This window comes from Alosa alosa, chromosome 17 (assembly GCF_017589495.1).
Source record: "Alosa alosa isolate M-15738 ecotype Scorff River chromosome 17, AALO_Geno_1.1, whole genome shotgun sequence".
Lineage (NCBI taxonomy): Eukaryota > Metazoa > Chordata > Actinopteri > Clupeiformes > Clupeidae > Alosa > Alosa alosa.
Window position 1 is genome coordinate 27604374 of NC_063205.1, and position 12981 is coordinate 27617354.

The 12981-nt window shown below is 41.5% G+C and overlaps 1 protein-coding gene across 2 annotated transcripts; it reads right to left on the bottom strand.

Annotated features, from left to right (window-relative positions):
- Nucleotides 1-11420, bottom strand: LOC125310418 (peroxisomal succinyl-coenzyme A thioesterase-like). 2 transcript variants are annotated; one of them, XM_048267808.1, is made up of 10 exons: nucleotides 11023-11420; nucleotides 9869-9968; nucleotides 9098-9288; nucleotides 7875-8038; nucleotides 7168-7287; nucleotides 5552-5634; nucleotides 5164-5257; nucleotides 4503-4583; nucleotides 2177-2318; nucleotides 1-1233 (listed from the first exon to the last, which is right to left on the bottom strand). In XM_048267808.1, the coding sequence occupies exons 1-10, from the start codon at nucleotides 11252-11254 to the stop codon at nucleotides 1109-1111; spliced, it is 1332 nt and encodes a 443-aa protein (XP_048123765.1). In that variant the 5' UTR covers nucleotides 11255-11420; the 3' UTR covers nucleotides 1-1108. The 2 variants fall into 2 exon arrangements, with proteins under 2 accessions (XP_048123765.1, XP_048123766.1); XM_048267809.1 differs by lacking the exon at nucleotides 5164-5257 and adding an exon at nucleotides 5298-5391.
- Nucleotides 11421-12981: the final 1561 nt, after the last annotated feature.

Here is a 12981-nt window from a genome sequence, read left to right on the forward strand (position 1 = left end):
TCAGATGTACATCATTTATGTTTATATTCATTAAGCAGACGCTTTTATCCAAAGCGACTTACAAAAAATTAAGAATAACATTCAGATCAACAAAGTCATCAGGATAAGATTTCAGAAACATATTACATCTATGGCAGTGTGAATCTTCCGGACTATCACAGAACTGTTATGCAGCAATGCCACCTGGGTGAACCCAGGCAAACCTGATTGTAAATATGAATTTGTTCCTCTACAGGTTCCTCTGGGTTCACCCAGGCTAGCAGCAATGCCCACTCCTCGACTAGGATAGAGACACTTAGGACACTGATCTGAGTGATGAGCAAAGTCTTAAAAGTAAAATGTATGCAGCAATGCCCATTCCTCTGATAACCAGACATATCCTACTGTATATAAACACACATGGGGCCCTCAATTGAATGATGTGCAAAGTGCAAAGTCTTAAGTCTAACTAAAGCTAATTTAATAACCACGCAAATCAATTTGCTCATTTAATACCAAAGGCAAGTCAATGATGCGCAAACATTGATAAGTCAGCTCAATGCTCCCATATCAAAGAGAGTAGAAGTACCTATACTCTTTGCCCACATGCCACACAATAGCTGTCTTTCATGCACAAAGCTTTGCTTGTTGACTGGCTTTGCACTTTGCACACTATTTTAATTAGGAGCCTTGATCTTCCATAGTCATTACAGACACAAAGGCTTTATCATGCATTCACAGTATCTTATAATAAATTAATAAGATAACATGTTATTGTGGCACGCAGTGAGGTCAGAACGTGCTGTGATTACAGCTCTTTGAATCTGGGAAAATACAAATCTGTGTAAACACCAGTGCAGTGCATTTCTGAGTAGACTGGCTGCTGCCAGTTAAGTTCTATACATTTGTTATAGATTTTAATAACTGGTCCTCATAGATCTTTGTCCTAATGACCTAGTGTGTGTGTGTGTGTGTGTTATCAGAGTTTGGTTGCTGGTGGTAAGTCCTGGTAGAGTGTGTGTGTGTGTGTGTGTGTGTGTGTGTGTTATCAGAGTTTGGTTGCTGGTGGTAAGTCCTGGTAGAGTGTGTGTGTGTGTGTGTGTGTGTGTGTGTGTGTGTGTGTGTGTGTTCAGAGTTTGGCTGCTGGTGGTAAGTCTTGGTAAAGGTGTTTCTGGAGGAAGAGGAGGATCTTCTCCCATGAGTCCTCCTGGGCGTGTGCATGAGGCTTCATCTGACCCCCCCACAGCATCAACACTGCAACACAACAGACAGGTTAGGAAGGGTGTGTGTGTGTGTGTGTGTGCCTTTCTCCCTGTTGTGTTGTGTGATGAGGTGTGTTGTTGAAGTGTTGATGAAGTTGTTGAGGCGGATGTGAGGTGTGTGTAGCTGCTATCAGATATAACCTCCGGAGTATATGCGGAGCTTTGTCAAATGGAGGTCTGACCCTTTGGGTGATTCAGATATGATGCCAACATGCTGACATTTATACGGTCACCGATGCACATGAACAGAATCTCTGTGTGGTTGAACAGGTTGAACGTGGTTGAACACTCACATGAATCAGAATCTTCGCTTCGTTCAGACATGAGCTCATTTACATAATGTCCGTCGGAAATACTAGGAGGGGAGCAGTAGAACAGCCGGCTAATATAAGTTTGAACTTCCAAATGACCGTTTATGTTGTTCAGATATACGGCCCAACCGTTTAACATCCACAGAACCTCCGGTCTTACACGTAAGTCTGAATGCAGCTTGTGTGTGTATGTACATGATTGTTGAGGCGGATGTGAGGTGTGTGTGTGTGTGTGTGTGTGTCTGGTGCATGCTACTGGTCCATGGGTTTGCGTATGTATTGTACTGCATTCTTAATATTTGTACTGCATTCTTAATATTTGTGTACCATTTTCTTCATGTGGACATATATAAATGGTTAAAATGTGTGTGTGTGTGTGTGTGTGTACATGGTTGTTGAGGCGGATGTGAGGTGTGTGCGTGTGTGTATGTACATGGTTGTTGAGGCGGATGTGAGGTGTGTGCGTGTGTGTATGTATGTACATGGTTGTTGAGGCGGATGTGAGGTGTGTGTGTGTGTGTGTGTGTGTGTGTGTGTGTGTGTGTGTGTGTGTGTGCGTATGTACATGGTTGTTGAGGCGGATGTGAGGTGTGTGTGTGTGTGTGTACATGGTTGTGTACGTACCCTTTTCCCTGCTGTGTTGTGTGATAAAATTGCTGAAGCGGACATGAGGTGTGTAAGGCGGCTCGATCAGGTGACCTGCGTCTGGATACGACAACACCGTCAGGAGGTGGCGATTCCCTGCCCGCTCCATCATCTGCTCTATCTGTGTCCACACACACACACACACAAAAACGAAAGATTATGTGAATTTGGTTGAAATGTTATAGGCTGATCTTTGCCCGACACTAAAACAGACATACATACACACACACACACACACACACACACACACACACTCATTTACTCACATTTGTTACTTTTGTACTCACAACACTGTTACATTTTTGGGGTACACGGTTTAGTGACAAACCTGGGTAAGTTAACTCAGAGTAAGTGGTAAACTTCCTAACAGAAGAGCTATATGGCTTCATTCTCCTAACAAAACAATGCCATAGGGCTCTTGTTGTAGGAGGTTTACCACTTACTCTGAGTTCATTTACACCGGATTATAATAATGATAATAATAATAATAATAATAATAATAATAATAATAATAATAAGCTTCATTTGTATAGCACCTTTCATGCCCGCTCTCCTCTGTGGAGGTAGTAAGCACCTACAAGTATCTGGGTCTCCACCTGGACAATAAACTGGACTGGTCAGCCAACACTGATGCACTCTACAAGAAAGGACAGAGCAGGCTGTACTTCCTGAGGAGGCTGCGGTCCTTCAATGTGTGCAGCAAGCTCCTCAGGATGTTCTACCAGTCTGTTGTTGCCAGCGTCCTCTTCTATGCAGTAGTATGTTGGGGAGGAAGCACAAGGAAGAAGGATGCGGGGCGAAATGACAGGCTGGTAAGGAAAGCTGGCTCTGTAGTAGGAGCTGAACTGGAGTGCATCACTTCACTATCTGACAAAAGGACCCTGAACAAACTGATCAACATCTTGGACAATGAGTGTCACCCACTCCACAGCACTATTGTTAAGCAGAAGAGCCTGATCAGCTGGAGACTTTGCTCACTGCCTTGCACAACAGACAGACTGAGAAAGTCATTTGTCCCCAGGGCCATTGAACTGTTCAATGCCTCACTTAAGGGAAGAGGAGAGATAGACTTCTCTGCATAGTCTGTCTGCCTCTTCACCCCCTCCATGTTTGGATACTGTCTGTCCACTAGCCACTTTTACCACTGTCTTTCTGCCTCATTGTTTGCGTGCTATGTTAGCACATTAGCACATATGCATAACCCCTCCCTCCATGCCACAGCCGAACTGTGGCCACACTTATACCTTTTCTTAAAATAGTTAAATATATAGATATATAGACTTTACTTTATTTCTGCATTGTTGCACTGCTGGACTTACTCATTTGCACTATCACCATGACACTCATTCACACAGAGCACCTTACCTTACCTTACTATGCACAGAGAATCACAGGCTCAGTCCCTGCCTCAGTCATTGCAAGCGCCTCTGATTGATTAATCACCACTATGTGGATACTATTTTTTAGTATTGATTTAGATTAAGTGTTAGTTAGTATAATTTGTATTTTAGTATATTTAGCATATTCTTTATCTTCTACTGTCCTTATTGCTTAGTTGTGTTTTTAATATACTTTAATTACTCTTTTTGCTGTTAAAGAATGTGTTTGTGTTGTCTGTATGCTGCTGAGACCTTGAATTTCCCCTGGGGATCAATAAAGTATCTATCTATCTATCTATCTATCTATCTATCTATCTATCTATCTATCTATCCATCTATCTATACACAGCTCAAAGTGTTTTACATTGGGAACATTTAACACAATAATAGAGAGAAAACAAAGAAAAAAAGGTTGTAATAATACAAACAAACAAACCAGTAAATAAAACATCAGAGATTTAGAATGAAAGAAAAATGAGATTTCACAAGAGATAGATACAACAACACATACATTACAATTAACGCAGTGAACATAGGAAGACCCTGTAAATAGCAGCAGTTAATAGCAGCAGTAAAATGTGAATTAATGTGAAGAAATAGGTTACAAGATAAAAGTGAGTTAACTAAAAGCTCTCATATACAGGATATGTACCTCGTCTGCAAACTGGTCACAGCATAAAGAGGTAAATTCCCACATAAAGAGGTAAAGTCCATCTCTTGAACAACAATACATCTGAGAGACTATTATCATGAGTGAAGCATTTGGTGAGAATACATTTATAACTGAATGAAAAAGTGTTTACACAGAAAGAGAGAGAGAGAGAGAGAGAGTCAAAGCAAGAGACAGAGAAAACTAGATAGAGAGAGAGAGAGAGAGAAAAAGAAAGAGTGGGAGAGAGAAAGATTGCTGCAGCAGATTGACTCACATCTTCAGTGGACTCCACTACAGCCCAGTTCTGATCATCCTGACCAATCACAATCAGCAGAGGACACTTTATCCGGCCCACCTGCACACACACACACACACACACACACACACACACACACACACACACACACACACATGACGATAGATAGTCAGACACACAAATTTACGAAATACAACCACACAGACACTTTTACATTAGCCTCTCAATCAATATGAACTATGCTACCTGAATATTCATAATAAGAAAGAGGTACAGAGATACGAGTGTCACTTTGCTGACCTACACAGAAACAGCATCACAAAGACAATGTTCACACATGCCCATCAAGCACGAGGTTGAGATACTCAAACGGTGTCCATAACACACACACAGGCACACAAATATAGCTCTGGAAAACGTTAAGAGACCACTGCACATTTTTTTTCTGATGTCATCCTTCAGTTGCTGAGTGACATTCGAATGTCACTTTCATATTCAAATTTGCAGTGATCTCCTAATTTTGAATATGACGACTCATTTGTTTGAATGAATTGCAGTGGCCTCTTAACTTTTTCCATAGCTGTATATGTATCATGCACACTTACATGCACTCTTACACACACACACACACACACACACACACACACACACACACACACACACACACACAAGCACTTACATCCACTTTACGGTCTGGCTCAGTTGGAATGGGCATAATGGTATCTTTCCCGATGACATGATTATTCTCATCAACGCGTGCCTTTGCAATGTTCCTGCACACACACACACATACAAACAAACAAACACACTTACATCCACTTTACGGTCTGGCTCAGAAGGAATTGGTAGAATGGAATCTTTCCCGATTACATGATTATTCTCATCAATGCGCCACTTTGCAATATTCCTGCAGACACACACACACGCACACATGAACACACATATTGGCCATGACACTGAAAATGTTCAATTGCTCTGCCTTGAAAAGTCACCGAAGAGAGTCTTTGACACACACACACACACACACACACACACACACACACACACACACAGACACACAGCCTCACCGGCTCATCTGCTGCAGTATCTCGGTATGAGACTTGTTGAGTGGGTAAAGATGCGTACCACTGATGCACACACAACACCGGGGCTGAAACACACATTATTTACATGGGGAGCATAACTGAATAGTATCTTTGACATTGTAAATATACATTTCACCTCCATATCTGTCAACAGGTAAATGTAAATATGACCTTTTAGCTTGTTATACTGAATTTTATGGCTAAACTCTTTCCTTAGAATCAAACATGTACTGTGTCTATGTTGAACAATTGTACCTAAGACTCCATTAAAAGCATCTGAGAAAATAAACTCGTAGCCGAGTGTGTGTATGTGTGTCGGGGTCTCACTACTATCTCACTACCTCATGTCACATATGCCTTTTTCATCACGCTAAACTTTCATCTTTGTTTCCTTCAGTGTAGCTGACAACGAAACGCGTGCATTAACGCAGGTCAGCAGGCCCGTAGCCAGCTATGAGGGCAACAAGGAACTAAAAAGATTTGAAGCTAAATATTCACCTGAATAAAGGTAAAAAAAATCAGCAGTTGAAAATGAGCATTCTTAATTCACTTAAAATTACGGTATCAGTGTCTGTCTCTGTCTCTGTGTGTGTGAGACGGAATACAGAAAAAAAATGTTTTGCATGTCCTTGCTGTGATAGTCTACGATTAATGTGGAACATGGGCTATAAGGGATATGCCCCTCCGTTCATCAAAACGTAATTTCCGTCAGAAACTACGTATGCTAAATGTTTTCTTCATTGTGAATGTAACCTATGGAGATGTCCATGTTCAGTAGCCTATATGTTTTCATTTAAGCAGTGTAATGTGGTAGGCCTATGGATGGGATAATGTTGACGTGAGTCAGACAAAAGACAGGCAAGTCTTTAGTGTTTATGTCTGTCTCAAACTTTGTTAAGATGGTGTGTTTAGCAACCAGAATTTGAAAAAATGTAATTCTGCAGTCCCAAAACTAAAATTAGTTGAGTAGGCTGCCAGGCTGCATATAGTAAAATGTTGAGCATGCTTCAGTAGCAAACAGAAAAAATGAAACACAAAATTGATATGCTCCTGATGCACATTTCTTCTCAAAGAAATCTCACTCCAAGCTGATTTTAAAAGTTGTCAGCCCTGAGGTCCAGACACATTTTGATGAGATGTAATGTGTACCAACTTGATCAAGTTGTAGGCTTTCTGTTAGTCTTAAAAAGATGATCAGACACTCAAGGCCATTTATTGATAGACCCCGATTTACCATAACGGTATATGACGTCCCTGTTGGTTTAGGCTACTTCTATGAATGAAGGCACGAGGCAAAATAATAACCATTAATCAATAATAAATAATAAAATCTGACTCACTAGTTTTTGAATGTGATACTTTCACTGGCACAGTACTGTGAGACTGTCTCATGATAGACAGCTAATGTGTATGTGTGCGCGTGAATGGTAGTGGGCCTATTTGGAAGAAAGTCCAGGGCCTTTTTTATGCCGAGTACGTGCTTGGGTGTGTGTGTGTGCCTGCATGTATGTCAGTGTGTGTGTGTCAGTGTGAATGTATTGTTTATGAGAGGTGAGAGAGAGAGAGAGAAACAGATAGACAGACAGACGTGGACTTACCTGTGCGGTTTTAGAGTACGCTGCTAGTGTGAGGGTAACAGCAGTCCCAAAGGACAGACCGAGCACAGCCACTCTGTCTGCACACACCTGAGGATGGGTCTGCAGGACCTTATACGCCATCTACAAACACACACACATACACACACACACACACACACGTGCGCACACACACGCACGCACGGACACGGACATGCACACACACACACACGCACACACGTGCGCACACGCGCACGCACACACACACACAAGAATTAATACATATCATGACTTTGTTACTCACACACACACACGCACTCACACAAACTTTCTACTCTTTTTGTTGAGGTAAGACTAACTCACTCTCACAGACACAAAACAAACTAACAAATGTGTGTAGACACATGTGCCTTATTCAATGGTGAGTGAATGTGAATTGTGTGAATGTGAGTGTGTGAATTTGTGTGTGTGAACTTGTGGGTGAATGAGAACTGAGAGGATGTACAAGTGCTTGGGAGAAAGCAGCTATACAAATGCAGTCCATTTAGCATGTACCACTGTGCTGAATGGGGGCTTACTGACACCTCGGCTTAAGCAACATGTGCATGTGTGTACTACGCTACGAATAGAACAATCTAATAACACACATGGACACACATGGACACACACCACACACACCACACACACACACACACACACACACACACAGACACACGCACACACACACACACCTCAAAGTATCCAGTCTGAACTTCAGATGGCTGCTGCTCGACCGCACTGAGGTATTCCAGCGCCATGGCAACAAAGCCATGTGAGGCCAGGAGGGCCGCCCGGTACTCCACCAGACCCCCTCCCCCTCCCCACATGTCCAGCACTGCAGGGAAGGGCCCTGGGCCTGCACACACACACACACACACACACACACACACACACACACATTTAAACACACAAGTGCCCACCATAAACTGTGTTTACATGGATTAAGTATCCGGGTTATAAGGCTTATCACAAATTCGATCATATTCGGAATATGCCATTTACATGAACACAGAGAAACCTGGACATTAATATCCTTGTATACGTGATGGATTCTAGTATCCAGGTTACCAACAATACAGTTCTATCAGCACAGGATATGGTGTTTACATGAACACAGAGAAACCTGGATATTAATATTTCTGTATACTTGATGGATATTAATATGCCGGTTACCTACAATAAAATTCTATGTATGTAGCCAGCCGCTGTCCGGTATAAGGTATAGGGTGGTGGCAGCGTAATGGCTAAAGAGCTAGGCTAGCATGCAGTAGCCTGAAAAGTTGTGGGTTCAATTCTTGGCTTCCACTTAACCCCGAGTTGCTCCAGGAACAATGCCACTTGTAATGCAATTGGCATGTAAGTCACTTTGGATAAAAGTGTCTGCTAAATGATTAAATGTAAATGTACATGGTACACAGTATCCTGGTTTCCTCATAAGCAAAGGGCATCATCCAAGACGCCTCCCACAGGGCTTAAGCGCTCCGCACTCCACTTTCGACTATACGACCCCGCACACCAGTCACGAACTGTGTCGCTGCCACCGTGTAGATTACCATTCAGTTATATTTTGACGGCACTGCTCAATAAAATCCATTGTTTATCCAAGTGTAGCCAGCTAAACATTTCGGCACTGACATGCATGGCAAGCAACAGCAGCACACTCATGCCGGCGCCTATATGCGGAGGATTTTACATTTTTTATCTCTCCTCTAATTTGACAGGTGTTACAGGAGTCTCAACCCCCACACCATCAGCCTCATGAAGAGCTTCTTCCCTGATAATGTGTGTATCAAAAAACAACTCTAAGCATGGTGTGTGTGTGTGTGTGTGTGTGTGAAAGAGAGGCAGAGAGAGAAAAAGAAAGAAAGAAAGAAAGAGAGAGAGGGAGAGAGAAACAGAGATGGGGAGATTGTACCTGGTGGTATGAAAAGTGTGCCTTTGACCCCTTGTTCCCTGATGTCCACACACTGCACACCTGGCGCCAGGTACCATCTCTCCGTGACAACCGTGGCCAAGGAGTCCTTTTCAGAGAACCCCTGGGTCATGTGACCTTTGAACACTGATACTATCAGCACCATAGGGGACAGAACGTCTTTCTTTCGCAACCTAAAAAAGAGAGATTCATAGTATGACCTAATCAGACAGGAAATGTCTCACAGAAATGTGAGATATATGTATACAGTGCTTTCAGAGTTGTCAGACCCTCGAGAGCTTTCCACATTTTACATTTACGACTCATCTTAAAATAGATTCAAATTTTTTTTCTCTCATTCAGACCCTTAGTTATGTCACTTGCAGCTGAGCTCTAGTGCATCGTAGTTATACCAATGGTCTTTGGGATGAGTCCACCTGTGCCTAACTGAATTCATTGGACATCATTAGGAAATAGAAGGAACCCACCCTACTGTGGGTCTATATAAGGTCTCACTCTCACAGTTACATTGTGTACATTATTAGGGCTGAACAATTTAGGGAAAATATCTAACTAATAGCTCACTCATTTTTCTGACTGAAAATCCGTTTTGGCTTTGCTATTGATTGTGGAGCATTGGGCGTAGTAGATTCAAATGAATTGAGTCAATCTGAAGTTTCAGATGAGTCTGCCATAAATAATAAAATAACATTAACAACATGTGAAAAATGTAAGGGTCTGAAATGTAACGGATCTGCACTGCTGCTACGCCACCTGAGTCCGTGTCTGCTACCAGGAACGGGTTGCAAGCTCCAAAGGAGACCCATGGGTTCAACTCCAACATAGGTCCCACCTCTACTGGCATCTTCCATAACTATGAGAAAAGGGGTGAGGAATGATTATAGTCGCCAAAATATGGAAATCCCCAAAAGGACCATGAGAAAAATATATGTGTATTTTTAAAGTTTCTGATGCACACTAGAAAATTCTGTGTGATGGCTAGATATTTTCTTGTGCACAACAAACAACAACAAAAAAACATTGTCCCCTTAGGAGCTCAAAAACAAACAGAGCCGCCATCCCTCACTTGAGATTCATATCCCTTCCAAAAAATAACTGCACTACAGCAAGTGTCAAAACTGCGGTTTTGGATGAATTATTTGTAGTTCATATGCAGAAAAATGCAATATTTTGAGTCAAAATTATGTTCATACTAGTCAGAATATCAATTACAAATATCTGAAATTATATTCTTACGGGTACAAATTGTCAGGTTGTACAATTTTGATGGTAGGCCTATAGTTAAAAGTGAATTGAAGACATACAAATGCTTTAAAAGCAAACGTGGCCGATATAATTGTAACTGTAGATATCTAAAATGGCAATTTTACCAGTCATAATGCCAATTATTTTTTACTAGCAACAAATGTATTTTGTATATCCAAAATATGGATATCTGAAAAGGTAGTCCATTTTGGATATCTGGAATTATATTAACGTCTAGTCACAATTGAATTGCAGATATCAGAAAAAGGAGTTTGTAGGCCTACTAGGAAGAATGAGGCATAAGATATCTGAAATGACAATTGCGAATAGGAAGAATGACCTAAATGGATATCTGAAATTGAAAGCCTCATTGAAATGAATGGTAAACGTGATGTCATTTGTATTAGGAAGAATGACGTAGTAGATATCTTAAATGGAAATTATGGATAGGAAGAATGCCATTATAATATATCTGAAATGTTTTTTTGATTAGGAGGAACTGAATTACATGTCTGCATGCAACATCCTGCCTAGCTATTTAAAGTTAAAACGGCTTGCCATACCAGGCTGCCAACAATCACTGTTCATTTGACGCTCCTGGTGCTTGACAGGAAGTAGACTAGGCTACAGTAACTTTATGTAAACGTTTCCAGTTAGTCTACCTGTAACTGTTCCATCTGCGTCGCTGATATAATGACCAAACGCCTCCCAGTAGTCGTTATCCTCGGAGTGATGTAAGGAGTGAAGCGTTACCTCTTGTTTTGGGTGTAAATTTCTCACAACTATCTGAAACTTTTCATCCACTAGTGCCCGGGTAGGTTGCAGCGACAGGACGGGACACACGGCCATTGAGCTCGTTGACCTACCAAGGCTGACATCAGCAAAAACACTCATCTCTCTGCTCCTCTGGGATGTAATTACATTTTCTAACAGACACCTCACGGCAGAGTCTACACGGATTTTAGATCGTCACTCCACCAAGGGTAGAGTTGCTGCGCTATATGCCTCTTACGTAAATGACGCACACGGTGAAAGTGCATTAAGTAGCCAATCGCGACATGGTCAGAGACTTTTTTTGAGCCAAACGTGACTCTGTCCTTACCCACTTGCTCTCGTGGCCGCGGAGCCATCATTGAGAGTCGCCCCATTGGCAAACAGGGTGCGTTCGTAGTCGCTTACAGCGCTGGCTGAAAGTAGCCTAATGTGTTTCCCAAAGACTGAGTCGCGACCCACGGGTGGGTCGCAGGAGATTTTATTTGGGTCGTCAGCACAATTGACATGTTGTCTAATAGGTCTAACTTAGCCAGGAAAGCTATCAGTTTTCTATTAGGATATAGTTTGTTTACCACAGTCACATCCCTCTGTAGAATTTTGCATTTAGAATAGCTCTGAAACTGGGGGGGGCGAACGTGTCGCAGAAGGGACAGCATGGACATCTCACTCGCAAAATGAAACATTTCTGTGGGGCGCCTGCCATGGACCTCGCAGTTGCAAAATGCAAGGGACATGAATCAGCCTATTTGCACAATCATTAACGGACATCAGCTCTTCAACTTGACCGATTAAAATCTAGTCAACTAAAGCCCATGTACATCCTGTAGATAGTTTCAATTGTAGATGCACTCTTTAAAGTTAATAGCAACCTCATCACATTCCTTATTATTTCGGATTCAAAACGCTCAACAGTGCATTATATTAGCCTACTATTTAACTGGACATTTTAAACATTTTCCTCTTGTTTTCCACCTCGCAAACTCTACTAGGCTACAATAAAGGCGCATTATCTTTTGACTATTGCGCAAAAGCCTCTTATTCTGATATTTATTCATTTCACATTCTTACAACATAGCTTGCCACAACATCAATACACGGCCTTGGTATACGGCCTACAAACAAACGTTTAACTCCAGAGGAAAATGCGATTCAACTTTCCAAATAAAGAAACTTCCACAAATAGGCTACAATATAACGACTTGAGTTACTTGCTATTACTGTTATTACGGTTACTTGTTATTATGTTTACATAGGAATTGACAGTGTTATGATGGTAACCCTAATCATAAAGCTCTAGCAGGGATTGGAACTCTCAACCTAAGAAACACCAGTACAAGGCATTATCCCACTTATCAAACTTTTTATGATGTTTGGCTTTTCTATGAAATTGTGGCAAAAGTAAACATTTTGCAGTACCCCAAATTTTGGGTTATGGGTAGAGGGCGGTACTGGTAACCATACCTGAAAATTTCAAGAGTTTTGGAGTTACGGTTTAGGCTGCAGTAGGACTTTTACATAATTTTGGGAAAAAATGAAAAGCACAGAAACAATAGGGGTCCCACAGCTGTGCTGCTCGGACCCCTAATAATAATGGATCAATTGGAATAAAAATGACACACATAAACACCTTGATCAGAATAAAATTGCCAATCTGATTACAATTTTAGTCGGAATGAGAGGTGGTATGTTCTGTTCTTATTCCAATTGAGCCATTATTCAGATTCTAATCGTATTAAAAGTGTATGCAGTTAATCAGTTTTCCTGCTGTAGCTCTTTAAGCAAAAGCAAAACAGTAACGGCTATTATGATCAAAGACTAGTGTTTGTTAAGACACTGATCGGAATAAA

What these genes read in the sequence shown, in the direction of transcription:
- LOC125310418 (XM_048267808.1), bottom strand. Translation starts at nt 11,254, where the DNA reads ATGAGTGTTTTTGCTGATGTCAGCCTTGGTAGGTCAACGAGCTCAATG. An exon ending in CACACTTTTCATACCACCAG is followed by an intron (nt 8,039 to 9,097) that starts GTACAATCTCCC and finishes GTGTGTGTGCAG; the next exon opens with GCCCAGGGCCCTTCCCTGCA. An exon ending in AGCCAGACCGTAAAGTGGAT is followed by an intron (nt 4,584 to 5,163) that starts GTAAGTGCTTGT and finishes GTGTGTGTGCAG; the next exon opens with GTGGGCCGGATAAAGTGTCC.